At 45.6% G+C, this 19,343-nt stretch overlaps 1 protein-coding gene across 1 annotated transcript in view; it reads left to right on the top strand.

Annotated features, from left to right (window-relative positions):
- The window catches only part of LOC147706209 (piezo-type mechanosensitive ion channel component 2-like), a 612,835-nt gene that overhangs the window by 390,110 nt on the left and 203,382 nt on the right, over positions 1-19,343 (top strand). The window contains exon 33 of the mRNA XM_086929599.1: positions 18,683-18,870. Coding sequence (XP_086785725.1) covers positions 18,683-18,870 — 188 coding nt within the window. The remainder of the gene's footprint in view (positions 1-18,682; positions 18,871-19,343) is intronic.

Genomic DNA, 19,343 nt, shown 5'->3' with positions numbered 1-19,343 from the left:
CCAGTCCTGCACTGCCTCGGGGTTGTCGAAGAACTAAGTTTTGTTGTCCGCTACTACCCTAAGTCTCGCAGGGAAGAGCATGGAGTACGGTAGTTCTCGTGTCCTCAGCTCCTTTTTAACCTCGAAGAAGGTTCTTCGCCTACGTGCGACATCCGCCGTATAATCAGGGAAGAAAGCAATGGTGGAGTTCTGAAGTTTAATAGGAGGAGATGTCCTGGCCGCCTGCAAGATGGCATCCCGGTCGCGGAAATTGAACAAGCGGGCTACTATGGGCCGCGGAGTCGCCCCTGGTTTCGGCTGGCCTCCCGGCACGCGGTGGGCTCTTTCCACGGAGAAAAAGGTGGACAAGCCCTTCGGTTTAAGTTCATCCGTGATTAAACTCTCCACAAACAAGTCCATGGCTCTTATTCCTTCCGACTCCGGCACCCCAATAATACGGATGTTGTTCCGCCTGGAAAGCCCTTCTTGCTCATCAAGCTTCTCACGCAGCATTTTATTGTCCTGCGCCATCTTCCCCATTGCTTGTTGAAGTTCGGAGACATCCTCCACTAGAGATTTCGTAACCACCTCCATGTCTTTAACCTTCTCCGATATTTTGTGGAGATCGGCTCTAAGCAAAGTGACATCCGTGGAGATCAAACCCACTGCCGTCTGTAGTTGAGCCAAAGCATGCATCGCATCATCCAACGTCGCCTTCTTTCCTCCCGGGGTGTCTGCAGTTTTGCCCCCCGTATCTTTCCCCGTCACTGGGGAGGCAGTTGGTTTGTCGGAGGTATATCGTTCAATGCGGGTCTGTGTGGCGCCGCCCTTGGGACCTTTCCCCGCCATACTTTTAGGTTTCGTGCTTTTCGTGCCTCTCCGCTCCAGGTTGTCCGGAGTGGCGTACTCACTTTCCCGAACCAGATGTAGTTGTGTGCTGTGCTCAGGCTCTGGTAGGGTGTTCCGTAGGGCGAGGAGTGCCAGTAGTCACTAAGTGCGCAGTGACTTCTCCGGCCTAGAAAATGGCTGCCCTCCACTTTCTTCGGATCCCCCACGTTTATAGCCGCCGATCCGACTTCAAGTAGGGCTGGGGCACCGGCGATAGTACTATATTCTGTCACACTTCTTTGAACCGTAGGCAGCGCCCAATCTGGCTACGCGAAGGTCGCGTGTTCGGCCGTCCTGTGCGGCTTGCGGGCACTTCCGGTCCTGATCCTCCGGATCAGCCGCACTTCCTGTCGGGCCACTTGGCCAGGGAAGACCCCGGCTCAGGAGGTTGAAGTAGGCCAGATCGCAGCCGCGACGTAGCTCGGTCTCCAGACGTCGGATTTGAACGCCGCTTCTCGCTGCTTACACCGCCCTGTCCTGGGCTCCGGTACTCTCCTGTAGGGCTTGAAAAATGTGACGGATTATGTGTCGGATAGACGAAGAGGCCGCTTCAGCTGCGGAGCTCGTCCCTTATGCTGCCGCCATGATCGGCTGCTAGCCACGCCCCCTCGAACTTCGGGTTCTGAAAAGGCCAATGACCGTTCAGAGGCTGAAGCTTCGGATGGGTACTGTCTAAAGCTGCCGTTGGTCACGCCTGCAACGGCAGACGGGATGCTGGACGAGTGAGGGCCGGCGCTTCAGATGGGCTGGGCGGAGCAGCCGCAGCTGAGGGGAGCTGAAGAGGACATGGTAGCAGTGGGAGTGTTACAGTGTTTGATGTTGGATTGGGTGGGAGGGGGGGTCTCCCCTCTTTCTCGATTAAAGCCAGGGTGAATCAGTTCGCTTGTTTGGGGCCCGGGGGCTCACTAATATGATGGCGGGTTTTAGAGTTTCTTTGGGTTTCGGGGGAGGAATATATTTGTGGATTACGCAGTTCCGGGTGGCACTGAGCACACCTCATAGCCCTTACGGCATGCCGGCGGAAACTGCTGCTGGGCTTAGTTGTGTGATGACTGTTGCATTGGTTTGGATGGGGACTAGCAAGTTGGTTCTAGGTCCTGTTCTTGGGGGGGTTGGTTTGAGGGGTGGTTTGGGATTTAGTTGGGGTAGCTAGGTAACTAGTGTGTGTACAGGAGGGCGGCTTACAATGAGGTCATTGATGTGCAGGGATGGGGGCGTTACCTGATATACGGTGCATCACCTGGAATGTGAGGGGACTTCACACAATGACGAGACGTCACAAGATTCACGCATATTTAACTAGGAGAGGGATACATATTGCACTGCTCCAGGAAACACACCTCACGAAGGCGGAGGCATAGGCTCTGCAGCGGCGGGGGAGGGGACAGGTGTTTAGTACTGCCTAATCTGCATTTGCACGTGGAGCGATGATTTGGATCAGAGCAGGGTTGCCTTTTCAGGTGGCGAAACAGACAATTGATCCTGATGGTAGATTTGCAGACATAGCATTCTGTAGCGTATATGCACCAAATGTGGAACAGGCGCGCTTCCTTGAAGGTTTGTCCGGTACGCTGGCTCAGTATCTTACAGGTACGGTAATGGTAGGTGGGGACTTTAACTTTTCATTGGACAGGTCGCATCCACCTCTGGCGGGTTCTCCGGTGGTCCGATTAGCTGGACGGAGGCGGGAATGGCAGACAAGATGGGGTCTGATAGACGTATGGCGTCGACAGCTCCCACTTGACCGGGACTATTTTTATTATTCTGGGATGCATGATTTACATGTCCGGTTAGATGCTGTGATGTGCTCTGCGCAGTTAGCTCCTTCGATAGTACATTCTGAATATCTCACCAGGACACTGTTGGATCACAACCCCCTCATGATTAAGATACATTGGGCGGTGTCGAGTTCTGCTATCCCCACTTGGCGCCTGCGACCTGAAACGCTGACTGACCCGGTATTCCAGAGGGAGGTGGGTGACGGCATAATGCATTATTTCAATGAGAATGCCGGCACGGCTTCCACTAGAGCAATGGAGTGGGACGTGTTTAAGGTGGTAATTAGGGGGGTTTGCATTAGCAAGCACGTAGGAGTGAGGGAAGTTTTGTTGCAGGATGTAGAGGGAGCTGAGAGTAGATTGCGCGCAGCTGAACTTGCGAGACCTGGCAATCCTGGGAAACAGGCAGTACTGACCGAAGCCAAGGAAGCGGTAGCCGTGGAGGTAGAAAGATTGCGTTGCTTTGATAACAAGGCCTACCTAGCGAAGGGAGACAAGGCGGGGACCCTATTGGCCTGGTTGGCCAACCCCGTGATGAGGGGCTCATCGATTTTAGTATTAGAGGTTGGAGAGGGTAGGAGGTTTACACCCAACATGAGATACTGGCCTGGTTTTCACTGTATTATGAGGCGTTGTACAGTAGTTCACTGGTAGCAGATGATTCTGATATTGATGCCTTCTTGGAGGGGCTGCCTCTCCCGCAACTAGAGGAGGAGCAAGCCAAACAACTTGGTGGAGACATAACGTTGGAAGAAATTAGGACTGCCATCAAGCATATGGCTCGTGGCAAAACGCAGGGAGTGGATGGGCTGCCAGTGGAGTTCTACTGGCAGTATGTGGATCTGCTAGCTCCGTGGTTGCTAGAGGTATATCAGGAGGCGAAAGCCCTGGGTAGACTTCCGAGTTCTGTGAGAGAGGCACTGGTGATCCCGCTGTTGAAACCGGGGCGGGACGGGAAGGATACTGCTTCTTATAGGCCGCTCTCAATGTTGACCACGGATTATAAAATATTGAGTAAGATTCTAGCAGGGCGCTTGTTACAGTATATGACTACCCTGATTCACAAAGACCAGGCTAGGTTCATTCCAATGAGGAACACGGTGTCTAATGTGCGGAGACTATTGAGATTAATGGAGGCTGCTCAGTCGGATGGGGCGCATCCTGTGGTACTGTCAGTGGACATTGAAATAGCGTTCAATAGTTTGGAGTGGTTATATTTATATAAGACCTTAGGACGCTTTGGGGTGGGAGAGGACTTTGTGGCCTGGACAAGGGTGTTATATACTTCTGCGGTGGCTAGAGTAAAGGTAGGGGCGTTGATTTCGACACAGTATACAGTGGCCTGAGGAACAAGACAGGGATGCTCACTTTCCCCGTTATTGTTCGCCATAGCTATAGAACCATTCGCAGCCAAGGCCAGATTGGGAGCGTATTACAGAAGCCTGAGCTACAGGGGGAACCAGCAATATATATCATTGTACGCAGATGATCTGTTGATCTTCCTGGAAGATGCAGGTGCTGCACTGGTGGGGGCGGCGGAATTGCTGTCTTCGTTTGGAAATGTCTCGGGATTGAGGGTGAACTGGCCCAAGACCTGTCTGTTCCCTATGAAAGCTGGGGAAATACCATTGCAGGTGCCTAGGGAGGTGGGCTGGGAGCGGACTTGCCTGCCTTACTTGGGGGTACATATTTAACATGAGACTGGTGACTTGTTGGAAGGTAACATAGGGAGATTTGTGAGGTCATTGAAGGGAAGTATGACTTTTTGGGCAACTCTGCCACTCTCTGTGATGAGTCGGATAGCTTTATTGAAGATGATAGCTCTGCCCAGATTGTTATACTATTTTAGGACGCTCCAAGTTTGGATTCCGGGTTCGATTTCTAGAGCGTTAAAATCCCTGATTGTAGGATTCTTATGGGGCTCTGGTAGGAGGAGAGTAGCGCAAGTAATACTGACGAGGCCAAAGGCGGAGGGCGGGTTGACAGTTCCTGATTTTGAGTTATATTATCTGGCGGGTCAACTGCAAGTGTTGACGCAGGCAATAGCGAAGGAATTCCGGGGTCCTGAAGCCATTAGAGGTCGGGAGATACCACGGCACGTGCTGTCCTTTATTGTACTGCATCAAAAGCTAGACCTCAGAGTTCTAAATCTGGTGGAAAAGACGTTGCGGCAGTGCTGGAAGTGGGCTCACCGCAGGGCGGGGGTGCGACACCCTTATGCGCCTGAAATCCCGCTTGGGATGGTTACGGCACTACCTCATGGGGGGGACTGGACGCAGTTATTGGCATGGGAGCAGTCAGGGATCCAGGTAGTTGGGGACCTGTTTGAGAACAGAGAGCTAATACCCTATCGGGTGCTGCTGGAGAGGTATGACCTGTCTGGGGAGGGTTATTGCTCCATGCTGCGCTGGTAGCTGCGCTTAGGATACACTGGAGGGGAGGCCTTGCTGTACCCACAACGACAATGGCATGTCAATACGTAGTGATGGCGGCCGGGACTTTTAAGGCGGTGACATGCCTATACTCTAGAATGCTCAATGAAGGGCTGGTACCGCTGGACACACTGAGGTTAAAATGGGAAGCAGGCATCGGGAAACCTATTCCGGAGGCGGCGAGGGGTCCAATAGTGTGCAGGGCATGGAAGAGCATGAGGAATGCACGGTTCCAGCTAGTGCATTTCTTTATATTACATAGGGCATACTTAACCCTGGGCAAGATCAAGAAATATTTTCAGGTAGAGGACGCAGCATGCCCCCGGTGTGCGAGTGAAGGGGTAGAGTTGGAGCATATGCTATTGGAATGCTCCAAGCTGACTGACCCATAGACAAAAAGACAGAACAATTTTACCCTTGTACCATATGTTTCTTAAATACTCACAATGTATTGCACAATGGTACCATGAATTAATCAAGTCTGTCTACTGAATACTAGGAAACAGACCGCTTCGTTCGTTCTTGCCTGAAAATTGTTGTTCTGTCTTGTTGTCTGTGGGTCACAGGCTGTGCCCCCTTGACATTACTTTTAATCCATTGTTATCTTTCACATTAGAAAAAATAAATTCCTGTCCGGCTGGACAAAGAACATATTGGCTATTTAGCGTATGTTGATTCTCACTCTGATTTTTCATGTTCTAGGGACCCCTGTCTTTAGTAACAATCTAACGCCCAAGGTCCCTAGTATATTACCTTTGGGTTCCCTTGTCTCTATAAATATGCTGCAGATATCCAGCACCTCAAACAATGCCTACACCTCATTGAGACCTGGATGTCCAGCACCTAGCTTAAGCTCAGCCACCACCAAGACAGTATTCCAGTTATTTGTAAAGAAAAGCAAGAAATAGTCTAACCCTGGACCAATTGCTTGGACTTTGATGACTTGAAACCCCAATTTCCACCCAGTGCAAAAATGGTGAGATTCATCCTAGACAACAGTCTCACCCTAAAGGAAAACATTGCCAAGAAAACAAAGACAGCCCGGTACCATCTCTCCCTTCTAAAGAGCCTAAAACCAGTGCTCCCAGAATGTGACTTAGAACTACTATTCAAGCCCTTATACTCTCAGATATGAATTGTGGAACCACCCTGCACCATCGCCTCCCAGACTCCACACTGGCTCCCAAAGGGACATCTGCTACATGTCTCCTCAAGGCCCTAAAGAAATATGACCACCCCGATCCTGATGGAACGCCTTGCTTGCCTGCACCATCTTCAAAACTAGCTGCATCATTTGCAAAGCCATACAAATAAATAACACATATATATTCATATACAAATGTACACACATACTTACATACATACATGGCAATGTAATGCACATACACACATCAATGTTTGCTCCTAAAGTTTTATCTTCTTATCATCTCCGACAATTTAACTTAAAGCATTGATTTAATGAATGACTAAAAGAGTTTACATGGCTAGTCTACTGCATTATCTATTCTAGCTCGAACTAAAGATGTTGGTATGGCAAAATATATGTTTACTTTGAAATTACCAACAAGGATATGCCTGTTACCATATCAGGCTTAACAAGATTTATTGTTCAAAGTATACAGCTTTCCAACTAATATGCACAGTCCAGGACCTTTCCAGTTTGCAAGTGCACACCTCTTTGAAGCAATTTCCTTGCCGTATAAATACCTCTATGGCTCAGGTCTATGCCTAAGTTCCCTAGTTATGTAATACATTTGAGGATATAGGTCAAAGTAAATGGGAGGGAAACCTTTTTTCCATGATCAGCGGTATAAGTCCCCAATGGCACTGGAATTCTCCAGCATTGGATCTTTAATAGATTCACATGCTTAAATGCATGCCCCAACCACCTACAATGTCAGGCTGGGAACACTCAGCACACTAATATTAAACAACAGTCTTTGTACCTGCACTATTAACATTGAACAACTTCGTAGAGTAAAGACCATCTATCAAGGGGCGTAACACAGGCCCCCGCAGCCCCTGCGGAGCGGGGGCCTCTAGCTCAAAGGGGCCCCCTCGGCACTGCACTCTGGCCAAAGAGCTCCTGATTGAGCCCGGAGGGGGCCCCTCTAAGTACCGTGCAGGGAGGCACCCTCACCTTTCGTTACGCCAGTGCATCTATCCATTTCATTATATGCCACAAACTCTTTTCAATGAGTTATCTAGACATTGATCCCACCTTACTCCTCAGGCGCAGACTGCCAGATTTTCTGCTATTTAGTGTAAGGGAATCCTCTGGAGCTCTGCTCCAAAATTCAATGTCAGAACAGAAGAAAAATAAAAAAAATGTTATTTTTAGAAAGTGTATTTGGAATGGTAAGAAGTCGATGACACAGAAATCACTGCAGTCGACTAAGGATCAGCCAAATGCTCACAATCTATCATCAATGTGGGATCTGCCAACGGCATTGATGACGTATAAAGTGACGACACAGAACCCACTATTGATGACAGAAGATAATGTGCTGCTAACATGCTAATTGAACACCGGTCAAGGATGAGGCAGATGAGGTCAATGCCATTCTGTCAATACCAGCAGGCCGTCTCATCAGAAGAGACTATACAGGTACCAATGAAGGACTTCCTGTTGGTTGTTCAGCCAAATTTTTCTTCGCTGGCAAATTTACAATTTCCCGCTGTCTTGCCTGTTAAGTCTATGGGTAACTTGCCTTTGGAGGTACCTCCAGAGTTACTTCTGCAGGGTGCAGTAATAATAACAGATGTGGAAAACAGTCAAGAGGAACAATTCGAACCCTTCTTTAGCTCAGAAGATGAGGACCAGTGAGATACTAGCCCAGGTCAGCTGTTTCAGAAACCTTTAAAAGTTCTGGGGTCCAGTAATAGTCCTCATTCTCTGTTGTTTTGAACTTGAAGACAAATCTTGACGAAAACTCCATGCTTCTGTGGTGTTTTGCACCTTCTGTATAGATTCCTTTCAGAGAAGTTGCAAAATCTATTCCTTGAGTTCTGTGTGAAGTTTGTGTTTCTCCTTCTTGATGGGTTTACTAGAGGTGTTTCTACAAATTCCAGAATATATCGGTGATGGACAATATTCAGCACCCAAGCATCAAGCAAACTTGAAGTTTTATTCAAGAATTTCCTTCATGTTGAAAAATCAAAAGAGACCATTCCTGGACCTCAGAAGTATGATCAAGTTCTAAATGACCAAGGGTTTTGTTTGTTAACCCTACAATAAAGTGTTCTATTAATCTACTTAAACAAAGGTGCTTATTTCAATATCCTAGTACTTTCAAAGCATTGTCAGTTCCTGAGATGTCATGTGGATGAAGAATATTACCAATTCAACGCCCTTAAATTTAGTCTGAAGTACGCTCCTCAGATATTTACGAAATGCATTGATCTGTTAGCAGCATACATTCATCAGAGAATTTTCATTAATCATTCTTACCTGAATATCTGGTAAATAATGGGAACCATCTGTCGAGCAAGCACATCAAACACTGCAGATGGTGCTAAATATTCTAGCAGCACTTTGTCTTTCCATCAATAATGCAACCATCCACAGACATTATCTTCCTTAGTATGAGGATCGTAGCTCATGTGGGGAAAAGTATATCCATCAAGAGAAAGAGCTCAAAAGCTCATGGCATTGGCATCTCATACTCATTCTCAAAAGCTAATGACTGTACAACTTCTTAAAACATTTTACGTTACATATTTTCTGGCATCCAGGTGTGTGTTTCCACAATGTTGACTTTGAGAGAGACTCATTTTGGAAGAGATAAATAAACTCTATATTAATTGACTTTGGTATTTACATAGTGCACCTCGACCAGTCAGTATGAGGTCACTTTACATTGCTACAAATGTTAACAAGTAACGGTTACATCGAGATGAGGGAAGGGGTAACCAAACTTGGAAAACACATATTTGGGGCTTATCAATAGAATACATAGAGCCAATGTGAAGTTTAGTCTAGTAGTTGTCTATGAAAGTGAGCCTTGAGCTGTTGTCAGAAAACTCAGTGTTGGTCAGTGTTCTAAGGTTGGGAGGCAAATAATTCCAGCCTAATGTTGATGCCCTGGAGAATGAGTGTTTCTGTGTTGAAGCTGGTTTGAATTTATCCTTTCTAGGAGAAAGGTTTTCTGACTTCTAATGCCCTTCAAATCACCAGAGACAGAGGGCCAGTTATATCAACATTAGATATAGCGATTACCTAATTGTGATTTTCTACGAATCGCAATTAGGTACTCGCTATTCCTAATGAGTGAAACTCCAAGAGTTTCATTTAGCGATTCCTAGGGGGTCTCAAATTGACCTACCTCATTAAAATTAATAAGGTAGGTCGCAATTTGCGACCCCCTAGGATTCGCTAAAATCCCAGGATGGTTGCCTGTTAGGGTCATCAGACCTCCATGATTACTTTTCAATAAAGCAATCTTTTTTATTTAAATGCAGCTCATTTTCCTGAATGGAACATGGGTTGCGTTTAAAAGTAAAAAAATGAAAAGTTTTTAATAGCTTGCTCTTGAAAAACGTTTTCGCCACCATTCAGGGACCCCATCCCATTTACGAATGGGTTACCATCAACTTAAAGTTGGTGGAAAATGCGAATGTTTTGCGACTGCTATCAAGGTCCCAAAACATTCATACATACCGCTGCAATTCGATTTGGAAGGGGACGCACAAAACACGCCCCTTCCAAATGCCAAATCGCAAACCCATTTAGTGATTCGCATGTTTGCAAACACAAAATAGGTTCATACATGAGGCCCAAAGTGTAGATCAGTCAGAGAGGGAAAAGTGTCTTTGTGAATGGTTCTGTGTAAGAGACACCAAATTTTTGTGTCAAATATTCTCATTGGTATTTTGTAACGCATACCTTTGCCTACAACCTTTGGCCAGCGAAGTGATAGGATTTCTGTAGATCGATAAATCACAACCCCTCCCCCACCTTCTCGCCCCACGCCCAGCGCCCCACCCCTTCCCAGAATTCCTTGTTAAAACAAAAACTCATAGTTGAACATGCTGTATATAGTTATCTCTATTCTATGTGGTTTTTGCTTGATAGGTGCCAAGCGGTAGACCAGGTGGCCTTGCTAATATCTATATTTTTTTCCCACTTAAGCTGGTTGCTTGTACCCATTGGCTATTCCTAAAGCAATGTTCCTATATAATGTGAAGTACTTTAAGATGTCCAGGATATCCTGGAAAAATTGGAGGTAAGTAGGCAAAAAGGTTGGGGAAGACAACCCGAAGGCTAGTCAAAGTAACTTTCCACTTTCCACAGTAGCAAAAGTGATTACAAAACAGCAGGGCTGACTGGATACCAGCGCTGCAGTCAGGGATTCTAGTCTGAATGGGAAAACTGGAGCCAGCTCAGATAAGAGATGCTGAAGACTGGAGAGTGCTCTAATGTGAGCACCAAGAATAGGAGCTGAATAAAGGACAATGGAGGGGAAACTGAAGCAAACAGCAGAGGTGCGGGTTGGGAGGCCGGGTGTGAACTTCATTGACAGTAATACACCAGAGGTAACCTGGACATGTCAAGTGTCATATTTCTATCTTGAAGTGTTCTTATAGTGCTTCTGCTGGTCTTACCCCAAAAGGTTAGGTGAGGTCCTTGAAGTGTCAATGATTTTTTCCTGTGGAGGTAGCCATCAGCCATATTCATCAATCTCCCGTTTTGCGAGGCCCTAATAGCGATTTATAGCGATTCGCTATTAAGGACTCGCAAAACGGGATTCATGTAGGATTAGCAAAAATTTTTGCGATTACTACTGATTCCTTATTTGCGATTAGCAAATTGCTAATCGCAAATAAGGAAAAACTCACCATTCATTCCTATGGGCCAAAAGGCCCATAGGAATGAATGTGGAGTATTCCTTATTTGCGAATAGCAATTTGCTAATCGCAAATAAGATTGCGATTTGAAGGGTGCCAGGGGTGTCCAAAGGACACCCTGTAGCACCCCCAAATGCACATTTGAACAGGTGTTGCGCACACACATGTCCAGAGGACATGTGTGTGTGTAACATGCAAAAGAAAAAAATGCACTAAAGTGCTTTTTACTCTTTTTTCCCAATTTACCACAAAGTCAGATTTCGTGGTAAATTGCGACCAAATATTGCGAATTCGCAATTTCAAATAGGGTGATGAATTGGATTTAAGGAATCTCTATTAGAGATTCCTTAAATCCAATTCCTCGCAAATATGCGATTTCGCAAATAGCGATTTTTGCATTTGGGATGATGAATCCCAAATGCAAAAATCGCACTCGCAAATGGCCAGATTCTCAGAATCTGGCCATTTGCGAGCGCAATTCAGGTTGATGAATATGGCTGCATGTCTGTAGTTTTTTATCTCAGTAATGAAGCTTCCATCTCTCTATTCTCCATAAGTGCCAGGTTCTAGCGCTAGATGGACAAGTTGTTCACCTGACTCATTTCATATGAATTGTAACACCCGGCTAGACTGTATGTATTCTGTGTTGTTGTTTAATGTTAGCAGAGGTTGTGGCAAGACTGCTGTTTAACATTAATGTGTTGAGGGTTCCTAGCCAGACTATGGCTAAGCATTAACACATGTGAGTCTATCAAAAAAAACAAAGCTGGATGTTGGACTTGGCCCTCCCTGCAGGGTCACCCCAAACACTTTGCCTTCACCCCTCCTGTTTTTTAAACCAGTTTTTGTTGTCTTTGAAAACTCTGTGCACTTTGTATTAAACTTGCTAAAGTGCTTGTGCTCACTCACTAAAACATGGTAAAATTGGTTTACACTTGATTGCCATATTTAATTTACTTATAAGTTCCTAGTAAAGTGGTATACCAAATGCGCAGGGCTGGTAAATTAAATTCTGCTATTGAGACCTGCAGCACTTATTATTCCACCAACTTAAGTAGCCCTTTAAAACTTGTCTTATGCCTGCCATTGCAGCTGGTGGCAGTTTTAAACAGTCAATTCGATTGTGCAAAAACACCTCCTTGCCAAACTTAAAACTAAATTTGTATTACATATACTTCATCCGTAAGGTAGGTACTAGGAAGCCCATATGGTTGGGTGTATTGTAATTAAAATGTTGGACATGTACTTTTAAGTTTTACATGTACTAGTAGTATAAAACTCCTACATTTGTTTTTCACTACTGTAAGGCCTACCTCACCCATAGAATAGCATTGGGTTACCTTATTGCTATTACTAACTTTTTATTGTGAACAGATAGGAAAGTCATATTTGTGTTATCTGAGGAAATTGTATTTTAAAATCCTCTGTAATGGTACAGTTAGAATTTAAGTCACGATTATGAAAATGCCACTTTTAGAAAGTTTATTAGTATACAAGGGGGTTACCCAATGGAATCACAGGGACCTGGGTTCAATAAGTGTTAAGAGGAAGGGGTCCCAATGAAAAGTGGGAAACATATAATACACTTCACAAGAATTGATCTAAAGCAATTATTTTGATCCACAGAGTTTTATTCAATATGGGATCCAGTGTAATTAATACACATAACAAAGCAAACAGTCAACTGTATTCATGGTCATACAGTGCCCCAGGAAGGAGAAGGAAGTGATCGTGAGGAGGTAGGGGAGTGGTGGGATGGCGTGACAGTAAAATCAACAGTTCCAAATGTTTTTTATGCTATGAATCACATAGCAGTAGGTGCCACAACCTTATGGCAACATTATGTATAAACAGGCATACGACACATAGTACAATGTAAATGCAATTTTTCGCATGTGTGGTTGCCGTAATTGAAAAAGCCGTCGACGTTTCGCCTACGGAGCTCAGTGAACCAACGCTACCGACTCTACTGTGGATTAATTCCCCGCGCAATTTTACTTTACTGAATACTGATTACTGGCAGAATGCCGTCTTTCGATGCTGACTCAGACCTTCCCATGTTCTAAGTACCTACAAGACCACATTGCAAACTACGGACCATGTGGTCCCCTGCCCCTTCCTTGGTCCTGATGAAGACCCCCCAGCAAGGTTAAATCTTCCTGCAGTCTCAGAGGGACGAAACGTCGACAGCTTTTTCAATTACGGCAACCACACATGCGAAAAATTGCATTTACATTGTACTATGTGTCGTATGCCTGTTTATACATAATGTTGCCATAAGGTTGTGGCACCTACTGCTATGTGATTCATAGCATAAAAAATATTTGGAACTGTTGATTTTACTGTCACGCCATCCCACCACTCCCCTACCTCCTCACGATCACTTCCTTCTCCTTCCTGGGGCACTGTATGACCATGAATACAGTTGACTTTGCTTTGTTATGTGTATTAATTACACTGGATCCCATATTGAATAAAACTCTGTGGATCGAAATAATTGCTTTAGATCAATTCTTGTGAAGTGTATTATATGTTTCACACTTTTCATTGGGACCCCTTCCTCTTAACACTTTTAGAAAGTTGGCAATTTCCTGCCCTAACTATTTGGTGCCTGCAGCTTGTTCCTGGATCACATGAGTAGGTGTAGTTGGCAGTTAGCCTTTATGTATTCCTCCTAGACAGTATCACAAAGGAGATTCCGGGTATTGGCAGGATGGGCCACCTCTGACTTGATAGGGGAACGGAGCTGTTACCTACCACACTTGCACTTCAGAGGAACTGGCTCAGCTTACACACAAAGGACTTCACACTAGCCTACTGTGCCCCCAGACAGACTGGGACCAGGGCATGGGGGCAGGAAAATACCCGATACATTTGTGGGGGGAAACTCCAGAAAGTTTTACCACTTGAAAGAAGGCACCAGGTGTAAATATTGGACCCTCAGACACTACTCTTCAAGTAACTTCTGGACCTGTGGACTCTGCCGGGAAGAAGAATTGCAGAGTTGTAAAGCCTGTCCTGCTTCCCATGCCGTGCTTTGCTGACTAAGGACTGCTTTGCTGCCCAAGGCCTACTGTTTCTGCACCAGGACTGTTCTGCTGGTTTGAGCTGCACTGCTGAGACGCTTATGCCTGTGTGGACCCAAGACTCCAGCAAATCTTCAAGGGTCAGTTGGCTGGCTTCCTTTTCAAGCTACAAGGACATAACAGGTGTCTTTAATGTAGACGCAGCGTAGCGTAGCTCGATGCACTTAATTGTCGACTCATCGCAGCGCAAAATCTTCACACGCTCTGGTGGCTCCTTCAATGCTGGCAAAGCTCAACACCGACATGGACCCATCGCGACGCATCTCGCCCCCTGGACCGATGCATCCCAGTGCAGGTTTTCCTCAACAAGGCTCCCAATCTCCTGTCAACAACTCTTCGGCACACGCCCACACAGCTAGGCATAAGGAATTTGCATCTCGACGCCCAGAAAACAAGGCACTTTGTCAGCAGACTGAACTCAGTCCTCTATCAGGCCTGCTCACCATCATAGCCGGCCTGAACTTGTGACTTGGACCTGGTCTACTGCGACCAGACGGTTGGAGCTTTTTGCTTCTTAGTGCTTGAGTTCTACCAAACCTTTAAAATTCCATACCTCCGGTTCTACTTATTGGATTTTTGTGGTTTTGGTGTCAAATAATTTATTACATTTTACTCTGTTTCTAGATTGGTTTGGGATTTTTCTTCTGTGTGTTTGCACTTTATTACAGTTTGTGTGCTGCATACATACTTTCTGCATTGCTTCTAAGGAAAGCCTGACTGCTTTTGTGCCATGCTTAAAAAGGGTTAAGCACAGGTTAATTTAGTGACTTTAGTGGTTCACACTGACCGGTATTTCGGCTGTTGTTTGAAGAGGGCTCACTCCCTACCAACCTCCTATACCCCCCCTCACCCCCCCCCCCCCCCCCCCCCCCAACAGCAACCCAATTTCTCACATTGGTGGTAGCGGTGGAATACAATACCTGCCAGAAGAGCTGGAGGGCAGAAAGGAAGAAAGGAACCTCAAACTGCAGCTGGTCAAGATTAAACTAATATCAGAGGAGGGAAAGGATGAGGCTGAGAGGGCCTAGGCTGAGAGGAAACTACTGCTGGAGCATGAGATAGGCATGAAGGAGCTGGAACTCAAAGCCAGACAAATCTCAGTCCAGCAGCAATGGTGGTAGCAGTACTCACTGTCCACTGGAGAAAAGAGGGTTCACATTGCAAGGATCTGGTGCCTAACTTTGTTGTGGGGGATGACATAGATAGATGGTTTGAGGGCTGTGAGGTTGTTCGGGAGATGCACAGAGTCCCTGAGGAGGATTGAGGAGCCAACCTCTGGAGACACATTTCCAGTAAAGAGAGGAAAGCCCTGTTAGCCCTAGGGAAATGAGACAGAATGAAGTTTCCCCTCACAAAGGACACACTCAATAGCAAATATGGGCTCACCCCAGAAAAGTATAGGCAAATGTTTAGGGACAGCGAGATTTTTGCTGGGTAGATTGGGTGGATCAATGTTGCAATGCCTGGATGGTTGGGTGAAGGACAGTGATGTGAGTGATTACCAAGCGCTGTACAATTTGATCGCAATTGACTGCAATGGGAGACACCAGGGCCAGCCAGACCATGATAGTGGAAAGGCTGTTTTCTCCAAAGAAGTATAGCGGAGAGGTCTGTAGGGGGCTCTTTTCTGCCCCATGGCTCTGGTATCCTGGGTGGGGTGGGGAGGTAACCCAGAGGAGGGCCATAGTTAGTCCACATATGCCGATTGACGGCATCCTGATAAATGAGTTGCCCCTAGTGTTAGAGGAGCTGGGATGGGTGGGTGCCAGGACGCTCTGAAAGCCCAGGTTTCCAATGCTCCCCTCCTCATGGTGAGGGGAGCATTAGAATGGTTCACTGTTCCTTACTGGCGGTAAGGAACATTGACAACATACCTACATCTCAGCCCATCTAAATTGGGTGGGTGGTCTAGGTGCTGCTCCACCAGCCCTTACTCCCTCTGCTGTTGGAGGGTATTAATCACAATGGAGACAGTATAGTGTCCGCTGTATTTACCCTAAGGTCCGCCCGCATGTAAATGTGATGGGCAGACCACTATGTTAATAATAATCCTGTATTTGTAAAGCGCACAGCTACCCATAGGTTTCCCGGCGCTGAGGGCCGTCAGGAAGATTAAGCAAGCTATTGCCCAGAGTCACATGGTGCTGGGCAGACCCCTGCCGCCAGTGGCGGGGATCGAACCATGATCCCCAGCGCCCGGCGTCAGTCGCCCTGGCGGCTGCGCCACACATCTTCCCATTGAGACGGAGTACCCTCTCCGCCAATGTATAAATCAGGCCCATAATCATTTACAATGTGATTTTGTGTACGTAGCTTTATCTGAATTTCAAATTAATAGGAAAGTCATATACCTTTTCAAAGAGATGGTCTCCAGTAAGCAGTTGTTTCAGACCAGTGCAAAATTTGCTGACTGATATTGAAATAACTTGGGAGATGACATATGATATGCTCCAGCTTTCAAACCTAATCCTAAACAGTAAAAACACTGCTGGCCTAGAATGCGTCAGTGACTGCTATCTTAGAATGCCTCAGTGACAGTATAGACCCAAGGCAGTGAGTGCTGATGGGACAAAACCATAGCTTTTTTTATAGAGCACAGTGGTGTGGAGTCTGTTTAACAGATCCCAGGCTCCAGCAGCAGTCTAAAATCCTGTCGTCCAAATTTAAAGAAAGGATGGACATACTTACAATTTTTTGGGAGACTAGAGATGTGGAGCTCTCGTCATACATTTACACTACTTACTCAGTGTTTCGAAAAGTTCTGCTTTACCTTGTTTCCTTGTCCACTACAGGCTCTTCTGATACAATCTCTTTTCTCGTATCTACTACTCCATATAACATTGCTTTTCCAATGTATTCTTTGCACTGTGTCATGCTGTGTGTGATCTCATTCTCCTTCCCCGTTGTTCTTTTGTGGAAGCTCTTTTCTTTTGTTTCTCTTTGATTTCCTACTAATCTAAGCTTTCTTTAGATCTTGTGTACTTTCAGTGCTAGTTTTACCCTGCCTAGTCTAGAAATTTTAAATATGTTATTTCTTTTTTTGTTTCGTAATTCTTTATTAATGATGAAAGGCGAACATATCCATATAGGAGATGTACAGCATGACAGATTCTCATAAGTCTATTGACTGTATAGGTATAAGTATGCAAATAAGGGGGAAAACTGCACAGAATAGAAGAGAGGCAGTGAAAAGTAGGGGTAAGATAAAGGAAGAAAGGCAAGTGGTAGGGGGAAGGGATATCGCACATATTGTATATAATAACCCATACTCTTCATTGTTCATAGACAAGGGGTAAACTAGACAGAATAGGTCTCGGGGAGAAATACAAAGTTGTACCAACAGAATATTGGATATATCAAGGGGATAACCCTTGAGGATCGTGGATGGTCATGGATGAGTAAGGTAAGTAAGTTAACTGTCCACTTGCCAGGAAAAGGGGGGAGTAGGGAAGGGAGGGAGGGAAGGGTGGAAGGAAGGGAAGGAAGGAAGGGAAAGTCACGTGTGCAAGGAAAGAAAGGGGTTGGAGGATAGAAGAGGATGGAGGGGGAGGAAGAAAAGGCAAGCTGGGGGGGGGGGCACGGCAGGGGTAGAAAAGTCAGGACTTTCATAGGAAAGGAACACATCTTGTTGAAACACATCTTCCTGGTCTTGCAGGCCATATATGACACACTCCTGGGACGCTGTCTGAATCATAGCTACCATCCAGTCTTCCTGCGAGGTGGGGTTGAGCGATCTCCATTGTCTTAAGATGTAGAGAGCACAGTGTGTAAAAGGCGCTTAATCTCAGGCGAATTCCTAAGATCATGTAACAAAATGATGGAAGGGGTGAGGGGGAGTCGGACGGGAATGTTTTACTCAAAATATTCCCTATGTAGGTCCAAAAACACTGTATGGAAGGACAACATAGGGTATGGGGAAGGTCACAGTTAACTCCCGAACATCTCCAGCGTTAGAACGAGGTAACAATCCTGCTTGTTGCAGTTTCAAAGGCGTCCAATACCAGTATGTTTTTACGGTAAGAGGTTTTTATGACGCACTTTAAAATGAATACTTATTGAAATATTACTTTCGAACAAAAGATGGAATCCAGGACATTCTTGATAAGGCTATCATAGGTTATTGAGAGGAGTTCACAGATTTTGAATTTAATAAAGGAAATGATCGGAGCAATCCTCCAAGATTGGGAACTTTTGTTTTTTGTTTTTTCCCAGCTGTGCATATAAACAGGTGGTCTTCTCAACACCCTTTTTCAAATCTAAATGCCGCCGGCCCAACTCGTCGTAATGCATTTTACACTTCATGAGAAATCCCTTTATAATAGGGTAATCACTATCAAGGACTTGGCATTAGATTCCAGGTTTGACATCCATTTTACCAAATTTATATTTATTATAGAGGCGAAAAGGTATATGGGAAATTCAAATACTTATTCCCACTTTTTCTGTTTCCTGGGCTTACCCTGGTGCCCTCATCTTGTAGCTCAGCAACAGGCGCTCTCTTTCTATCGGTCCTCATAAACATTGGAAAAACCAGGAAACAGAGCTCTGCATGACCCAGCAGCCTTACAATAAGCCTTTGAAATAAATGCCCGGTGTTCTACCAGCTGTTGACAGATGAGAATGTTTTATGTGGTGATTCATTAACTCTTTTTCTTTTAATACACAATTCCAGGGAAAAGAAGCTTCGCAAGAAAGCATTCTTGAGTTTTATAAGGCCAGGAAAATCAAGCAAACACAGGATTCCTTTGATGGCATGGAGACAGATGCTGTAGGAGACAGTGTAAAGCGCAACCCCATTCTGGCCTACCAGAAGATCCCCAGCATGGACTCCAGACGTTCCCAGGACAGCATCCTATCCAGGTTGGTTTCTTCACAAAGGCTTATACCAGCAGCATGCCATCACCAATACCACCAATAATGCAACTACCACCTACTCAAACCACCAGATCACCATCACCCCTTGTACTACCAATAAAAAACAACCAATACCATCTCCACAATGCCACCACCAATCTCCCTATCATCAGTACCAGTCCTCCTACCACCAATGCCCCCAGTACCATCACCACTGTTAACTCCATGGTGCTACCCCGCCTGGATGTAATAAAAAGCAGTTAGGAGTTGTGTGTATTTGATGGACATAAATTAATGTTCGGACAATTGATCATAATAACTAATATCACAACCACCAATACCACACCACCATCATTAGCACCCAAATATCAATACCACACCACCAGTAATGTGACCACCCCTACCACCAATACCACCATCGCTGATACTTTCAATACCACAGCCTCCAACACCACCATTAGTAATATCACCATGAAACA

The sequence above is a fragment of the Lissotriton vulgaris genome, chromosome 7 (genome assembly GCF_964263255.1).
Source record: "Lissotriton vulgaris chromosome 7, aLisVul1.2, whole genome shotgun sequence".
NCBI lineage: Eukaryota > Metazoa > Chordata > Amphibia > Caudata > Salamandridae > Lissotriton > Lissotriton vulgaris.
Note: the sequence above shows the minus strand (reverse complement) of the source record. Positions and strands in the feature narration are given on the sequence as shown.